Raw genomic sequence first — 19,202 nt, 5'->3', positions numbered from 1 at the left:
CAATAGAAAAAAATCAATGAGCTCTAGCCAGTTTGGTCAGTGGATAGAGCATTGGCCTGTAGTCTGAGAGTTCTGGGTTCAAATCTAGTCAAGGGCATGTACCTTGGTCAAGGGCAAGTAACTTTGGAAAATTAGCCACAGCAATCAGACAGGAAAAAGAAATTTTAAAAAATATTCAAATTGGAGAAGTAGTAGAACTATCCTTATTTGCAGATGGCATGATGCCATATATAGAAAACCCTAAAGAACACACACACACACACACACACACACACACACACACACACACACACACACACATGCCTAAGCAATCGTCCGACCAGTAGCTATGATGCGCAATGACCATCGGGGGACAGACGCTCAATGGAGGAGCTGCCCAGCTGCGGTGACTTGGCAGCTGTGGTTCTCGGGTGATGCACCCGTAACCAGAAAGAAGGGAGCCCAAATCCAGGGTGCGTCACCTGAGAACCGCCCTCTCGCAATCTGGGACCCCTTGGGGGATATTGGAGAGCTGGTTTTGGCCCGATCCCCGCAGGCCAGGCCGGGGGACCCCACCAGTGCACGAATCCGTGCACCAGGCCTCTAGTGTGGCTATAACTTCACAACCCAGCACCAGAAGAGCATATCTGGAATCTGAGGAAGGGTTAAAAAAAAACACCCTGAAATCATTTTTTTAAATGCTAATCTATATATATAAAAGCCTAAGCAACTGAACAAAGAAAATAAAACTATAAACACTTTAAAGTTATTTGTGTAGAGAAGTATTGTTGTTATATGTTACTTAAAAATTATGTTCATTAAAGCCAAATTTGTACTATTCACACTCCTTATCGTAGATGTTAAATTTACCTTAAAAATAACAAGATTGCAAAATAGTATAAATTTACTGCTTATCACTAAACTTCTAAAGCAAACTGCAATAGTCTTATTTCAATGCTAAGGTAACTAAAAGCATAACCCTTTGCCCTGTCTTGCATCATATATGAAACTTAAAAAGTTTTTATTTTATTTAGTGAAGATGTCTTAATCACAAGTATTTATAAGAAATGAACTTAAATCCTATCATGCTATATCCTATTTACTATAATTCCTTTGCTCTCAAAATACTTGGAACTGGAGAATGTTAACCTCCAGAGAAATGTCCTTTCTATCCAAACTGCTTACCTGAATATATTTCCGCTGTGTTTCATCATTTAAAACATGTGCAACATGCTTGGAGAAAATCTTCTCCCTACCCGTTCTGGCATGGATACCAACCATAGTGACACCAATGGGCCAAGGGGCATTTCCAATGGCCATCTGAAGATAAGCATCATTAGCCTAGAAAGAAAGATTAAGAAGAGATCAGAAAAACAGAAATAATGTATTGGTCCAAATTTTTATTTCAAGTATTTCACAACTCTTGATGCTATAATTTTCATCCATTTCTTAAGCATGTTGAAAATATTACCATCCTCCTTATTCAAACAAAAGAAACTAAAATATGTAATGACTGACTGTCCTGCCCAGGCCACAGATGTCCATGGAAAAACAGAAACCAAAGCTAACCTTGTGCGTAAAAGGACAAACATTCCTCTGCAGCCTCTGTGCACTGAGAGTTGATGCATTTCAGATCTGGAATTATCAGGTAGGTATTTGAAGTACTGACAGAAACCCTAGTGTGGATCTCCTTTCAACCTAGTCTTCTCAACAGGTGGTCACAGGGAAGACAGAGGCTAACTAGTTTTCCATAATCCAACCTGAAACTATGTCCACTCCCTGAACAGCAGTCAGACCTCTGAGAGCAGTGGGAGCTCTGCACGCTGGGACTGTTATATAAGGCCCACGGCAGATGTGTAAACAGAGATTAAATACTGGCCCATGAGTCAAATAGCTAAAGGATGAGATTGGCCCTCCAAACCTCCCACCTGGCAAGAACCTTAAAATAAAAGCTACAAAATGTAAAGACAGAAACCAATGAAGACAAATGGCTCCTTTTCTAAACCAAGCCTGGCGACTTGTGAAGAGGGAAAAAAGAAGTAGTAAAACAAAATAGAAAGCAGGTAAATTCTGAAAGACTCTGAGGGTCTCAGAGAAGCCTACATAGCCAGGCCTCAAAGAGATTTTAATTTAAAAACATCAAACACCTATGTGTTTGATGTGCGGTGTTGATTTTTTTAAAAATCAGGTACCACAAATACTAGGTTAACTGAAATACCTAATTCAAAGGTGTACAAAGGAATACAAATAGTAGGTTAACTGAAAGATCATTTCTACCCTAAAAATAAATTTGAATTTGCTCTACTCATTTTTTTTTCTTTTTTCGCCCGGTCTCAGTCCAAACACACTCCATCACTGGTTTCCAGAACTCAGATTGCGCAGTGGTCTTGTCATCATTGACCAGGGCTAACAGTTACAGCGGAAGAGGTCTCCCTAAGTCTCCCTCATCTCTAGCCTAACAGGTTGCTCATTTCTCCGTCCCGCTCCCCGATTCGCCTGACCTGTTATAATCCTCTTAGGCTCTGGGCAAGCATCGCTGCCAATTATATAAGGGGCCCAGTCATATAAGGAAACTACTGTGGGTACATCTGGGGCTGCATTGGGGACCCGGGGACACCCTGCCCTACAACCCTTGCTGCAGCGCCCCCATACCAACCTCCCGCTCCCACTCTGCGACCCCTGCCACCCACCACTGGCCTAGCTTCTCAATTTTTTTAAAGCTTAATTTTAAAAGGGCAGCCCTGGCCAGCTTGGCTCAGTGGATAGAGCGTCAGCCTGCGGATTGAAGGGTCCCAGGTTCAATTCCGGCCAAGGGCACATGCCTGGGTTGCAGGCTTGATCCCCAGTGGGGGGCGTGCAGGAGGCAGCCAATCAATGATTCTCTCTCATCATTGATGTTTCTATCTCTCTCTCCTTCTCCCTTCCTCTCTGAAATCAATAAAGAAATATATTTTTTTTTAAAAAAGGAGGGGCCACATGCTAACCTGACCCACTCCGGGGAGGCCTGGCCTTGCAAACTCAGACACCTAAAGTGACCACCCAGGATGTTCTGAAATTTAAAACAAACAAACAAACAAAAAAAAAAAAAACTTAAAAAAAAGGGGGGGCGTATACACATTTTTATCACTGATTTCTATGTATGTTAATTTTAATACTGGATATTAACTGAAAATTTCCAATATTTAGTTTCCCTAAATTTCCAAAGAAAACACCCCAAATAGGTTATTTCTCGGTTCTTTCTGTAGTTTACACAAAATAAACTTTTACCTGATTCTCATATATGAGAATGAGAAATGTAACAAGAGGAAAGGCAAGTGATCTAAATTCTTTCTGCAGTGATAGTGACCTAACCGTCCATTCCAATGCAGTCCTTAGTAAGTAGCATGCAACTAACAGAAACTATCTAAGAATAAAGTTTATAGCCATAAAACAAAAACATTTTCTTTGATGAAACTAACTGGCTCTCCTATAGAGGGAATAAAAACAATACCTTAGGTTCATGAGCATGAGGCTCTGATCAAGGAGACCACCCAATCACCCAGGAAGGCCAGCAGTCCCTTCTTGTGAATACAGATACTCAGAGGACAGAAATAAGCAATGTCATTCCCACTTTTCTGTCAGGGCCTGTCTCCTGTTCCGGAACTGTCACTCCAACTGCACTGAAATTCTTACCTGCTACTCTCTTGGGAGGCACAGTTGCCCAGAGCTCCCTCCTCACCCTCAGCTTATGGCCCACCAAGCAGTGTCCTTTACTGGTGCACTAGGCCCTTCTCTTCTTGGTCCCCTCCACCAACTGATAGTCTTCCACTCTCTCCTTTCTAAACTCTGCCCCAGCAGCACTTGGACACCAGAGCTCTTTCCCCATGCCACCTCCTCCCAGAGGCCATCCAGGAGGAAAGACACTGAAACAAGGGAAAAGTCTTCCCCTACAAGGGGTCTGCTACTGCTGCAGTCCTGAAACGGGAGAGATGAACGCTAGGAGCCTGACTTGGAACATTTCTCATAGAAACACATATAAAGGGTGGTAAAATTCCACTGTATCATTAGTACAACACTTCAGCTATTTTACGAATTAAGTAGATATTTATAGCTACATAGCATTGTTTCTATGGGAAAATTTGTTCCAAGCTATAACCAACAATCTACAAATTTCTAAATTCTGTTGCACTCATGAAATGTACCTTGCCCACATCCAGTACATGATCTTAAGAATTTTTACACCTACCTTAAAAATGACTAAAAAATACAGTGTGGTCTGAAAGTTTAACATTGAATGCCCCACAATAAAGCTGACAATACATAAGAAAATAAAAGGTTTTAGTTTTTGGTAGGTTTTGTTGTTAATCCTCACCTGAGGATATTTTTCCATTGATTTTTTTAGAGAGACTCAAAGGGAGGGATGGAGAGAGAGAAACATCGATGTGAGAGAGACACATCTATTAGTTGCCTCTTGCATGTGCCAGGACCAGGGCTGGGGAACAAACCTGCAGTGGAGATATGTGCCCTTAACTGGGAATTGAACCCAAGACCCTTCGTTGTGCGGGCCAATACTCTACTACTGAGCCACACTGACCAGGGCAAAAGATTTTTGTTTTTTAACTACTAATTCATTTTATATTTCTTCTCAGTTTCCTATGTAAAACTCTCCCACACTAAATGAAATATAATGTACACAACCTAGATAGACAAATAACCATACTTCCAAAGCACAGCATGATAATATACCTTCACATATTCTCTCTGTAACATGAATTTAATAATATCTGTTATGGATTCTTTAATATCAGCAGGAAGATTCTGGAAAAGAAAAAAAGCATAATTAAATTTGGAAGCGACTCTGTAGTTACAGACTGCATTTATTCTAATTTTATATATTCTATTTTTAAAAATCAGTTAATAAAAGCATTTTTTTGAGAAAGCTTACCCTTTTCCGTAGCTTTCTGAAAAGGGGTCTGAGATAGGACTCGGTCTGTTTCTGAGTAGCACTGTTCAGTTTACCCTGCACACTGCGCTTCACATAATCTTCTCTGGCATTCAATTCTTTAGCCCAAACACCAAGAAGAAACTATTGAAAGAATGGGTAAAATTAGATTACAATGCCATCCAGTTGTTGAACAAGTTTAAAGTTCCCCAACACACAAAACAGTTAACTGTCATCCTTAAAACTAATTTCTCAACTGATTACAATACCATCCACTAATATTTAATGAATGAAATATACCTGCTTATTCTGTCATATGTTTTGAAGAAGCGCTTCTGGCAATTCACAAACTTTCTTATTCTCTATATATTCCTAGCTCAAAGATAATCCATTTTCCCCTAAAAATATTACCTGAGTAACTATCTGATAAAAATAAGCTTTTACTTGCATTTTTATTATATAAAATTTACCTAGATCATCAGCCATATTAACATATGTGCTGTGATATTTAATGAATCACCCAAGTATGTTGTTGTAGTATTTGGACTTTCTACTTTTACAGTAGAAACAATAATTCAATTTAAAATTCCCACTAACGTGCCTAACTTAAAGAGCAGGAAAGAAAAAAAAGGAACAGAAATAAAAGAAACTATGATCCATACCCTCCCCTGTCCCACCCTGGAAAACTACCACAATGTCCCTTGGGTTTACCTATATACAGAGCACCCTTCTAGAGGCAGTTAAACAGTGAAGGCTGAGGAGAACATACTCCCCTAGTGCCAATCCCTGTGTAATCCTATATAAGGACAGGCGGTCACTCTCAGAGAAAATTCTAGTTCATATTACCCAGTTCCCATGCCCTATCTAGTTCCCTATCATTTCCTCAATCGATGCAGAATCTTGATGACTAATGTTGTATTTAAATTGTAAATGCAAGTAAAAGCATATCTTGCATTTAAATCTCATGGCCTGAACACAAATAATTTATGACTAAATGCTGAAATGAACCTGGGATTTGCACACACTCTACCTAAAATACTAAAGACAGAAATGCTGAGAAGATGGAATGAGCATATCATAGGAAGAATAAACAGCTATCTGTAGAAATGAGAAAATGAAATCCCTAAAAGGTTACTGATGTGTTTGCCAATGTCTTCTTACCTCCTTCCTTTTGTTACTGTCATCACCTCTCATAAAAGGTTCTAGAACTCTACCCTCACTATGCTCCTTCCTAGAAGGCTTTAAAAAATGTGGACCTCCCCAAACATCTTGTTCATTCCACTGCTATAATTCTTTTCTTTGTGTTTACGTTAGTCAGTTTTTTGTTGTTGTTGTTGTTTTTTAATATATTTTATTGATGTTTTACAGAGAGGATGGGAGAGAGAGAGAGAGAGTTAGAGACATCGATGAGAGAGAAACATCGATCAGCTGCCTCCTGCACATCTCCTATTGGGGACGTGCCCGCAACCCAGGTACATGCCCTTGATCGGAATCGAACCTGGGACCCTTCAGTCCGCAGGCCGACGCTCTATCCACTGAGCCAAACCGGTTTCGGCATACGTTAGTCAGTTTTTTTTAAAGTGCCAAGAGGAACAGAAATATACTACTGTCTTTGGTTAACCTCTATATCCAAGCACATTGCAATATCATAAACCATGTACATGCCAGAAATGTTTGAGATTTTCTTTCCCAGTCTTTAACTCTTAACAACACAAAAACATAAAAATAGTTCTTAACTAACCAAAATGTCCTCCTTTCTTAGCCTAAAAGTACATACCTTAAGGAATTTGGTAATGATGTCCATGTCTTTATGATCATCACCTTTTCCTAAAGATTCTCCCAATGCCTAAAGAAAAATAATGCTCCTGCTCATTAGTAAAGAGCAACAAATGAATATATGTTATCAACACCAGTCTAAACATGGCTCTTTATTACACAGACTGTCCAATTTCTATTTAAAAACCTAATGGAATTTCTAAATAAAATTTTTTTAAAACAGTAATTTGCCGTTTAAATTTTGAAAGCATGCTCTCTTTTATGAATCAAAAGACAGAAGAAGGGGTAAGGGGAGTGATTGCTAATGCATATGAGAATTCTTTTCAGGGCAACAAAATTGTTCTAAAATTAGATTGTGATAATTGTACCATTCCATGAATAGATAGGTGCTATGGTGGTGGTTGGGAGAGTGCAATTAAAAGGACATCCTCCTGTGACATCAACATGTGCAAGAGCAAGGAATGAAAGGGAAAAAACTAACACTTCACACTATATTAAGAGCTTTAAACTAAGCCATATTGTTTGCTTGAGGTACATATTTAAGTAATATAACACTGCTCTTTAATTGAGATTACATATAACACTCCACATTCAACACACTGACAAAAATTAGAAAACAAAAGATTGCCCAGTGTTGACAGGGATTAGGGATGTACGAGACACCCTACTGGTAGGGTACAGACTAATACAGCCATCTGGAGAGCAACTTAGCAGTCTTAGACAAGTTAATTATACATAAACCCAACGATCCCACTTCTGAGTCCATAGGGGTGATGCACAAGATTATTCTTCACAAAGCTGTTTGTGGTTACAGAGAGGAGGGAGCAATCTAGTTGTTCATATTATGGAGGAACACAAGGAAAAGGCAGTGAATGCCACAAGATATAAAGTATTAGCAGTTAAAAGCAAATGTTTAGACATACATAAGGCATCAAGGATGGATTTTAAAAACAGTTCAAAGTATGAAAAGGAAAAAGCAGAAAGAATTTCACAGTACAATACCATTTATGGAAATAAAAAACACATGCTCACAAAACACTACTAATTATAGAAGACCAACAACAAATAAAATAATGCACATCAAACATACTCGAATGACTACTTTTAAAGGCAGAGAGTAGGGGAATGTGAGTGGAGAATGAGAAAAAAAGAGACTGAATGAATGAAAGCATGAAATGAAAGGAGGGCCTTTGTAAGACCAAAACCGATAGTATGCTCTGAACAGAGTAATCTGATGAACTCAACCATTTGTTGCAGGGAATGAAAGGTGTAACGGGAGATGAGGTAAGGTGGATGTAGAGATTACCTCTAACTCTTCAATTGTGGTGTTTTCTTCATGAACTTTCAAGTCATTCTGTGTGTCTTCCTCTCCAGGCTCTTGACCACCCACAAGTTCATTGAGGTATTGCTGATCAATCTTATCCAAAGCTGCTTTCAGATCATTCCTCAATCCCTGAGAAAGGTGAAAAATTATACCTAGTTTGAAATTTCACTGATCTTTCACTTGATTTTTCACTAATCTTACCTAATAATAGACAAACATGTAAATTGACCATACCTTCGCTACGCTAAACAGCCAATCAGGAGAGTATGCAAATTAACCCAACAAAGATGGCGGGTAATTTGCATACATAGGCTCCAAGCGGCGGAGCGAAGATTGAAGGCGAGCCGGAGCAGCGAAGATGGAAGATAGAAGGCGGCTCCGGCCGGAGCAGCGAAGATGGAAGGCGGCTCCAGCCGGAGCAGTGAAGACGGAAGGCGGCTCCGGCTGGAGTGAAGGCCTGGGTCCCAGGTGCCGGAGGAAAACCGGTGCCGGCAGCCAGGAGAAGGGAAGGCCTATTGCACGAATCTCTTCATGCAACAGGCCTCTAGTAATAAGTATAATTCATCTCAGATTACCAGTCAAGAGGGCAGAGTAGATAAACACTGTACTTGCCTCCTCCCGTGACCATATCAAAATTACAACTTAAATGGTACAACAACCATCATTGAGAACCACCTGAAGGCTACTATGAACTCCAAAAACCTTCAGAAATGTCAACAGTATAAAACTAGTGTCTCCTCTATATCCTAGGCTAGCAACTACATTTCTAACACCAGCAAATTCCACATTCTGTTAACTCCCAGTTTGTGACTATTAATAAAAATGAAAGCCTTAAACCCTGGCTGTTGTCACTCAGTGGTTAGAGTGTTGGCCCTAGCACCGAAGGTTCGTGGGTGCAATTCCTGGTCAAAGGCACATATCTGGGTTGCAGGTACAATCCCCAACCCTAGTCGGGGTACGTGCAGGAGGCAACCAACTAATGTGTCTCTCACATCGATGTTTCTCTCCCCCTCCCTCCTTCCCTTCCACTCTATAAAAATCAATGGGAAAAATATCCAGGGGTGAGGATTAACAAAATAAAAAATGAAAGAAAGGAAGGAAGGGGAGGGGAGGGGAGGGGAGGGGAAGGAAGGAAAAGAAAGGGAAGAAAGAAGTAAGAAGAAGAAGGGAAGAAAGTCCCTTCCACTCTATAAAAATCAATGGGAAAAATATCCAGGGGTGAGGATTAACAAAACAAAAAATGAAAGAAAGGAAGGAAGGGGAGGGGAGGGGAGGAGAGGGGAAGGAAGGAAAAGAAAGGGAAGAAAGAAGTAAGAAGGGAAAAAAGAAGGAAGAAAGAAGAAAAGAGAGAGAGAGGAAGGAAGGAAGGAAGGAAGGAAGGAAGGAAGGAAACGCTTTAAGCTGAACCCTTAACTTACACAATATATAAAAATTAACTCAAAAGGGATCAAAAGCCTAAATCCAAGAGCTAAAACTATAAAAACACTTAGAAAAACATAGGGGGAAAGCTTCATGACATTGGATTTGGAAATGATTTCTTATATACAACAGCACAAGCACAGGCAACAACTACAACAAAAATAGAAAAGTTAAAAAGTTTTATGCATCAAAGACACTATCAATAGAATGAAAAGATAACCCAAGGAAAGGGAGAAAATATTTGCAAATCATATATCTGATAAGAATTGATATCCAGAACACATAGAAACTCCTACAACTTAAAAACAGAAAACAACCAACAGGATTAAAAATGGGCAAAGGACTTGAACAAGACATGCAAATGGGCCAGAGCAAATGAAAAGATGCTCAACATCACCAGTAAGTAGAGACCACAATGAAATATCACTTCACACCCATTAAGATGGTATGATAAACAAACAAACCAGAAAATAACAAGTGGTGGCTAGGTGTGGGAACCATGCCAGGTCCCCAGATAGTCAAGGCCGATGAGAGCACAGAGGCCTTGTTATCAATACACCAGAATAGCCAAATGCCACTCTGAGCATGAGCCTAAATGGGATGTTCAAGGACTCTGAGCCTGGGAATCCTAATCAGACCAAGATACCATGAGTGGCTGCAAGGCCATAGCACTCTGACAGTACACTGTGCCCTTCAGTAGCCACTATGATTGATGTAACTATTGGCACAAAGCCTTCTTTGTCTAAATAGTATAAAAGTAAGTTACTGACCAGCTAGTAAGCTGGAGTATGGAGAGAGAACAGCTAGGATGGAGTGTGTGAAGAAGTCTGCTAGAGAAAGCAGCTGGGCAGGAGACAGGAGAAGCTGCTGAGCCAGAGAGCTCAGGTACCACTATGATGTGAGGCAGTAAGTCTAGGAGGCAGCATGCGGCTGCTCAGATAATAGCTGTGGGTACAGAGACTGATGCTGCTTTTTGGGAGATCTACCAGCTGGTGTCTGGCTGCCTGCCTGTATGAACTTTCCTGTGAGGACTGTTCTTGTCTGATGGCTGTGTGGCCACTGGCTTCTGCAACCAAGACTCATTCTTATACACTCACAACCTCTCATGGCTTCTCCATCTAAGACCTGGCATTCAAGGAGGTCCATCCCTAGGCAGGGGGGCTCAGACCCAACACCTATATCTAGTGAGCAGAGGATAAAGGGGGAACTTGGACTAAGTTCCCAACAGTTAGTACAGTGGGCAGGGTTTGAGGAAGAACCAGCCCTGGTATAGTCAAATGGGAGAATTTAGAAGAATATATGGACTCAAAGCCACTCAGAGCACCAGAGCTCGTGCCAGGCTCTGACACTGCTCTGACACTAGCATATAAATAAATGGGAAACTTTGCACTGCTGGAAATGTGAAATGGTGGAGCTGCTGTGGGAAACTGTTGGCAATACCTCAGAAAGTTCAACATACCCACACCAAGACACATTATAATTAAAATGTCAAAAAATAAACACAAGTAGAGATCTTAAAAGGAGCAAGAGGGGGAAAAAATTGTTATATACAATGAAACATGCATAAGACAATCAGCAGATTTTTCAGCAGGAACTTTGCAGGCCAGAAGGCAGTGGCACAATATGTTCGAAGTACTGAAAGAAACAAAGTTCCAACCAAGAATACTCTGCCTGGCAAAATTATAATTCAGAATTGAAGAAAAGATAAAGAGTTTTCCAATAAAGCAAAAATTAAAGTTCATCTCCACTGAACTGGCCTTACAAGAAATTGTTAAAGGGATTTTTTAAACTGAAAAGAAAGCTAATTAATAAGAAAACAATATGAATGTATAAATCTCATTGGTAAAGGTACATACAGAGTAGGTAGTAAATTAATCATGTACAAAGCTAGTATGAAGGTTAAGACAAAAGCAATAAAAATAATTATAATTACAGTAATTAGATTAGGGATACACAAGATAAAAAGATGTAAAATGTGACATCAAAAACATAAAACATGGGCTGGGTGAAGTAAAAATGTAGAACTTTAGAACTTGTTCAAACTTAAGTTCTTACCAACGTAAAACAGACTGTTCCAGCCCTAGCCGGTTTGGCTCAGTGGATAGTGTCAGCCCGTGGACTGAAGAGTCCCGGTTCCTTTTCCTTTCAAGGGCACATACCTTGGTTGCAGGCTTGATCTCTGGCCCTGGTCAGGCATGTGTGAGAGGCAACCAATCAATTAGTCTTTCTCACATCGATGTTTCTCTCCTTCTGTCTCTCTCCCTCTATACAATGGAATATGTTTCAGCCATTTTTTAGAAAAAAAAAAAAAGAAGAAATTCTGCCCTGGCCAATTGTTCAGTGGTTAGAGCACTGGCCCACAGACTGAAGGGTTGTGGGTTTGATTCCTGGTCAAGGGCATGTACCTGGATTGTGGGTCTGCTCCCCAGCCCTAGTCGGGGCATGTGCAGGAGGCAATCAATCAATGTGTCTCTCCTGAACATCCATGTTTTTTTTCTCTCGGTCTCCACCTTCCTCCCTTCTATTCTCTTTCAATGGGAAAAAATATCCTCGGGTGAGGATTTTTAAAAAAGGAAATTCTGACACATGCTACAAGATGGATGAACCTTAAAGGTTTTATGTTAAGTTAGAAGACTGATCCAGTGGAGCCTTCAGATGATCTTAACCACTCACCTAACTGCAATCACATGCAAGATCCTGAGCCAAACACTGCAAGCTTACCCAATCAAACCACAGAACTGTGAGAGAGAATAAATTATCTTAAGTTACTAGGTTTCAGAATGATTTGTGATAGTCATAGATGACTGAAAAAGATTTTATAATAATAAATTGTTTTAAGCTACTAAGTTTTTGGTGGTTTGTTACATAGCCATAAATAACTACACCTGTTTCTAAATAATTGTTAGAGCAAGTAGATGATAAAGCCTCAGAATCTCTGAACACTACGAGAATAAATTATCTTAAGTTACTAGGTTTCAGAATGATTTGTGATAGTCATAGATGACTGAAAAAGATTTTATAATAATAAATTGTTTTAAGCTACTAAGTTTTTGGTGGTTTGTTACATAGCCATAAATAACTACACCTGTTTCTAAATAATTGCTAGAGCAAGTAGATGATAAAGCCTCAGAATCTCTGAACAACACTATTGTAAATGACATTTATCCCAAAGCATAAAAAATAAAACAGACTCTTTTCAAAAGCCCATGGAATATTAACCAAAAGAGACCATATGCTGAGCCATAAAACAATATCAGAACTCTAAATGTAAAAGCTAAAACTGTTAAGCTAAAAAAAAAAAAATACAGAAGACTATTTCTTCAAGACCTTGGGACAGGCAAAGGTTTCTTAAGTAAAATACCAAAAGCAATAACCATAAAACCAAAAGCTAATAAAGTGGACTTCACCAAAATTTAAAACTCTCCCCCACAAAAGAAACGAATAAGAGAACAGGTAAACCATAGAGTAGGAGAAAATAGTCACAAAATATGTATCTGTATCTCACAAAGGACTTCTATCCAGAATAAATGAAGAACTTCTACAATTCAAAAATAAAAAGACAACCTAACTAAAACATGAACGAAACATTTTAATACACACTGCACAGAGAAAAATATAGCCTACAGAAGTCCACAAGAAGATGCTCATAATCTTTAGTTATCAGGGAAATGTGAACACAACCACAATGAGATACTATTACACATATAAGAAAACTGTTAAAATTTAAAAGACTAACAATAAAAATGCTGATGGCATTTGGAAATATTTGGCATTTCTTAAAATGTTAAGCATACATTTACTCTTACTATTCAGCAACTCCACTTCTCCATATTTATCCAAGAGAAATAACATAGGTTCAAACAAGATTTGTATAAGAATGTTCAGAGCAGTTTCATTCATTACAGGCCAATGTTGAAAACATATTACGGTATATTCATAAGACTGAATACCATCAGCAATGAAAAGGAACAAACTACTGATAACCGCAATAACATGGATGAATCTAAAAAATGTAATGCTGATCAAAAGAAGCCAGGCACTATGACTTCATCTATAAGAAATAGTAGAACAAGCAAAATTAATCTATGGTGATAGAATTTTATAAAGTGGTTGCCCATGAGTAGAAAAGAAAGATAGGGGATTGGCCAAGAAGGGGTGCTGGAGAACTTCTTTGGGTGATGAAAATGTTCACAAGGTTGGTGGTTACAAACTTGGATGTATTTGTCAAAATGCACTAAACAAACATAAGATAGGTACTTAAAAAAATTTTTTTTAAACTTATATTCACCAGCAGTCACCTGGCAACTTTTTCATTTTTCCTCTAATAATGCAATGGGTCAGACATCAAACTCCACACTATTCTAGTTTATGTGGTACAATGATATTCTTCTAGCTTTGGTCTGATTTCTTACCTTGTTAACTTCTGGTGTCAGGATCTCTATTTTTCTTAAACGCTGAAAAGCATCATAATCAGTTTCTCCAAATAGTCTGATTGGTTCTCCTCTTTCTCTCAATCTTCTGATAACCTATTGTTTTTTTAAATCAAAAGATAGTAGTAATTCCTTATGTTGTTAGTAATAGCAATTCCTATTTTAGGTGACCAAACACTTATTTTGAAATGCCAGTTGGAAAAGTTAGGTTTATTTTTCCTTTTATTTTCCATGAACAAATATACTGAGTCATTGTCACACCTTAAACAGTCCTAATGGGTTAGGTTTTTTGGCTGGTTCAGTAAAGTCACAATTTGTATAATCGAATACATAAGAAAAACATTAAGATGGTAGCAAGTGATAATATTCATATTGAGAAGGAAAATAAAGTTTGGAGTCAGCTGATAACGCAGCTGATGACTACAGCCAAGGTCAGAATTGCAATACTACTTTTAAACCAAACACTGTCTCTTAGGAGAGAAAGTGAGTATGATCAGAATGGGGCACATGCGGGGCTTTTGAAGGGCTGATAATACTACTCTATTTCGCCCTAACCAGTTTGGCTCAGTGGATAGAGCATCAGCCTGCAGACTCAAGGGTTCCAGGTTCGATTCCGGTCAAGGGCATGTACCTTGGTTGCGGGCACATCCCCAGTGGGGGGGGTGTGGGAGGCAGCTGATCGATTTTTCTCTCTCATCAATGTTTCTAACTTTCTATCCCTCTCCCTTCCTCTCTGTAAAAAATCAATAAAATATATTTTTTTTAAAAATACTACTTTATTTCTTGACTTAGATGATAGTTATACAGGTGTTTGTTTAATAATTATCCATTATATTAAACATATGTGTTTTATACACTATATACATGCTATAGTTCACAAAAAGGAGAAACAAAAATTATAATAAGTTTATCCAAATAAAAAAAAATACCAAGAACTTTACCTGGGAACACACTTAGAAACCACTGGTAGGGCTCCCAATGGATTAACTGAAGCTTGATATTAAAAAGAAACTTAAGAGGTCATCTATTGCTTTCTCTAATCAATGCTGAATTAACTCCCAAAAACAACTGTCAGGTCACTGTCTGACAAATGACAGGAATCACATTTCTTCATGAAACAGCCCACCCCATTTCTGGATACGTTTGCTTCTCAAAATAAACTAAAATCTACCTCCCTTAAACTTCTATCCATTTATCTTAGCTCTATTTTATGGAACCACAGAGAATATTCAATTCCTTTTCAAAATTAGAGCTGTGGTCAATAAATTCTTTTAAAAGTATTTAGGCTAATTATTCAAAATACCTTCCTCTAATTTTCACATGAGAGCTTCCAGAGTTAGCCATCCTTTTCTATGAAAGTTTCCTTTTGTTCAAAGTTCACTTTTGTACCTTCTGAATAGTTTGAATTCTTTATATCACATAAATATCCTTAAAAAATATTTTTAAAGAAAATGATCATTGATCTTAACCAGGGTATGGGCAAACACTACAAGTGAGAGTATAAACTGGTATAACTAGGACAGAGCCCTCTGGTAATATGTATCAAAAGTCTTAGAAATGTACATAGACTTTAATCTTTAGTACATACACTCCAAATATCACACTTCTAGAAGATTTTCCAAAGGAAATAATCATACATTATTATGCATGCAATCATATTTATAGAAGGATATTCCTCTAAGTATGATTCATAAGAGGGAAATGCTGAAGTAATCTAAATGACCATTAATAAAGAACTGGCTTTAAAAATATGGGAAAGTATATGGTCATAAAAAATTATACATATATATTTTTTGACCTAGAAAGATGTATTAAAAGAAAGTAAGTTATAAAATAGTACATTATTTACAATAATTTAAGTATAATTATTTAGAATATATACATTTCAAACAGTATTTAGCCCTAACCAGTTTGGCTAAGTGGGTAGAGCACTGGATTGCGGACTGAAGGGTTCCAGGTCCGATTCCAGCCAAGGGCACATGCCCGGGTGGTGGACTCGATCCCCCCCAGTCCCAAGTAGGGGGTGTGCAGGAAGTAGCTAATCAATGATTCTCTCTCATCATTGATGTTTCTGTCTCTCTCTCCCTCTCCCTTCCTCTCTGAAATCAGTAAAAATATATTTTAAAAAAACAAACAAAAAATACAGTGTTTGGTTTTTAAAGTTTAGAATGATAGATACTTTAAAAAGTTTAACATAATAGTATCAAGAAAGGCAGAGGACGCCCTGACTGGTTTGGCTCAGTGGATAGAGCGTCGGCCTGCGGACTGAAGGGTCCCAGGTTCAATTCTGGTCAAGGGCATGTAAAAAAAAAATAATAATAAAATAAATTTTAAAAAAAAAAAGGCAGAGGTAATTTATTAGTAGAACCCCATGAAGAAAATTGGCTAGCTGCACAGTAACTGAGTTCAATAAGTCATCTTATATGGGAAATAATGACAAAAAATTATTGGGTAGAAATAAAGATTAATGTAAATGTTCAATAAGTCATCTTATATGGGAAATAATGACAAAAATTATTGGGTAGAACTAAAGATTAATGTAAATGTTCTGCAGAGTTTTTTTTTGTTATTTTTTTTTCATGAAACTATATATAAACTTACCTCTTGCCTAGAAAGGGTCATTGGTAATTTTTCCTCTGCCAGTTCAAGTTCTAATACTGGATTCGATGAAGTTAATGGTTTCTGGTCATCCTCTTTTGGCTGTATCTATATTAACAGCAAAAAAAAAAAGAAGTTCAGCTTTTAAAATATAGTTAATATTTGTCATTCTATTAGATTAGCTGTTCAAGACAGTTAAACATGTTTTAAATACTGAAGGTCTAAATGTTCCTCCGAGGAAAGAGCTCATAGTAAATATCCAGCTTTTAAGAGTTTACTAGTATCAAACCTGTCCATTTCAGGGACAGCACACATAGAAAGCATGCACATCGGAGACAGCATTCTTGCTACAGAAAAGTGACATTAAGTGTAATGGTTTCCAAAATCAAAGCCGTAAAAGAGCTGAAACTTAGACTCACTTTCTCCTTCAACTCTAAAGAATTTTACTTTGTTTTTTGGAAAAAAAAAAATCAACCTGCTTCTCCTCTTTGAGAAAATCATCCTACAGGGTTGCCTGATTCTTACCCTGGGTTTAAAATGAAAGTCAAAAACAGGAACTGCTTTCTAACAGAAGCCCGTGAAGCTTCAAGAGCCAGCTTTTTCCTACCCTACTTTTTGAAAGGTATTATTCCAAGTGCACAGAAATCACTGTTGGACATGTAGAAAAATTTCCAATGCTACATAGAACTTTTCCACAAAAGTGAGCTACAAACCTTGTGAGAAAATAATGAAAAACAGCACCTCTCTACTCATACCACACAAAGAAAAGAGTGAACATTCTTGTTGATATGAACCTGCAGGGAAAAAAATCTCTTCATATGTTTTCTTGAGTCTGCCGCCCAAGTCACAGTTTGGGAAAATTGAGTTCAGCAATTTATAAGCCCCATTGTGTGGTCTGTAAAAAGATATTGAAACATGGTTTCCCAACTGACCATAAGACCAATCTAAAATGCCAAAAGAAGAAAAAAACAACAACACAAAAGAAGATCAACTTTAAGGAAAAATTCATTCAACTAAGAAAGGCTAAATGGTTAAAACTATATAACTTATGATTCTATAGTTTATGATTAACAGTTAAGTTTATCAGTATTAAGTGTAACAGAAAATTGAGATAAAAACTAAACTTTCATATTTTCACAAACCAAATCAGCATCAAGCCTTAAAAAAATGGGAACTAGTTTCTATAAAGGAATAAAATAATACATGCAATATTTTCATTATTACCAAGAAGGAAATACTAAAAATGTTTAAGAAAGAACAACCTCTGCTTTCTTTTTAAGCATAAAAACAGGTCATTTCTCAAAAAATCTTAGGATGAAAAGTAGTTTTAATTAAGGAATGGCAGCTGGACTCGACATTACAAGCAGTACCTTTACAGTAATTATTTTGCTTCAGTGCTTTCCTCTATGTAAGCAAGGAAGTACTGCACTATCACTGAAGCAACCTAAGCAAAGCAAAACTGCCACCATAGTCTTACATTCTTTTCCTACCTTATCAAAAAGTTGAAAGGTTGAAATTTAGGGATCTTGGAAAACAACAAGTCAGCAGACTATACCCAGGGTAAGTAATTCTTATTTCAAATCAAGTTGGAGTTAGACAATGTTGGGGCAAGCAAAAGATGAGAATTCTTTCTGAATATGTATCCAATGGTTACTAACACAAAACATTATTTTAATTTCCTAAATTAGAAGCAAACGAAATCAATATATTCATGGAAAATATCAAAATACCAATATAAATTTTCATTAATTTAGAAGCCTATCAGAAATATAACATTTTTAAAACTTGCCCTCTCCCAACACTACAAAATAAAACCAAATGCATATACATACCATTTGCATTATTCATGCATCCCTCTAGAAATGCTATGCCAGATAAATTAATTTCCAGAACTTTTAACATGACATGCACAAGAGTATTATTTTATATTGATGTTTCACAAGCAAAAAGTTATTTCAAACTCATGATTTAGCAAAAGAGAGCCTTCTGAAATTTGGTTTAAAAATTATTAAACTAGATATAGTCTTTTTAAAATAATTTAAACATAACCTTTAACCCCTCCCAATAAAAAACCCCAATGTTATTCAACTAGATAATCTCAAAGATAATTTCAGTCATGGTTCTAAAATGTACAGTCTTCCAGACAACTCATTTGTTTCAAACAAATATTTCAATATTACATTTTCTATCCAATAGACTGAGCAGTGTTTGAAATGTGGTTCCTTATACACAAAAGCATATAAATGTTATACGGCAATATATTTCAGACAGAGGTGCTTAGGCCAAAAGGAATTATTAACAATGTAAACATAAAAACTGGTTTAAAATATTCAGGAGAAAGCAGGGGAAATACCACTGCTAATACCATTGTTATTGAATGAATAAAATGTTTTTAGCCCTTTAAAAATAGACTTTTATTGGGAGAGGTGGAGTGAGGGAGTGGTGGGGAGATGAAAATGAGGCAGCATCAGATCCAGGACTTAATTTAAAAAAAAAAGGAAAGAAAATCAAGCTTTGATCTCAAGCCACTTCATGCTGTCCACAGAAGGCCAAACCATTCCAAGCCAAAAGTCATGCATGTATTTTCCTAAATTCAAGATAAAAAATAAAGAAAAACAAAAACAAAAATTCATACCTCTCCAGATGGCTTCTCATTTATAGGCTAATGTATAACATTGATAAATTGAACAGAGATCAATAATTTTGTCACTTTAACAACAACTGTATAAATTTAAACTCAGAAATAAGACAATGT

The 19,202-nt window shown here is 37.4% G+C and overlaps 1 protein-coding gene across 3 annotated transcripts in view; it reads right to left on the bottom strand.

The window, feature by feature from the left end:
• The window catches only part of PRPF18 (pre-mRNA processing factor 18), a 37,263-nt gene that overhangs the window by 6,152 nt on the left and 11,909 nt on the right, over positions 1 to 19,202 (bottom strand). For 2 of the 3 annotated variants that reach the window (XM_014542290.1, XM_005869491.2), the window contains 8 exons: positions 19,083 to 19,109; positions 16,451 to 16,555; positions 13,832 to 13,945; positions 7,983 to 8,129; positions 6,678 to 6,746; positions 4,904 to 5,044; positions 4,705 to 4,776; positions 1,165 to 1,320 (listed from right to left, as the gene is read on the bottom strand). In XM_014542290.1, the coding sequence (XP_014397776.1) occupies positions 1,165 to 1,320; positions 4,705 to 4,776; positions 4,904 to 5,044; positions 6,678 to 6,746; positions 7,983 to 8,129; positions 13,832 to 13,945; positions 16,451 to 16,555; positions 19,083 to 19,109 (831 nt within the window). The remainder of the gene's footprint in view (positions 1 to 1,164; positions 1,321 to 4,704; positions 4,777 to 4,903; positions 5,045 to 6,677; positions 6,747 to 7,982; positions 8,130 to 13,831; positions 13,946 to 16,450; positions 16,556 to 19,082; positions 19,110 to 19,202) is intronic. The other variant, XM_005869492.2, reaches the window with a different exon arrangement.

This window comes from Myotis brandtii, unplaced genomic scaffold, assembly GCF_000412655.1.
Source record: "Myotis brandtii unplaced genomic scaffold, ASM41265v1 scaffold297, whole genome shotgun sequence".
NCBI classification, from domain to species: domain Eukaryota; kingdom Metazoa; phylum Chordata; class Mammalia; order Chiroptera; family Vespertilionidae; genus Myotis; species Myotis brandtii.
Note: the sequence above shows the minus strand (reverse complement) of the source record. Positions and strands in the feature narration are given on the sequence as shown.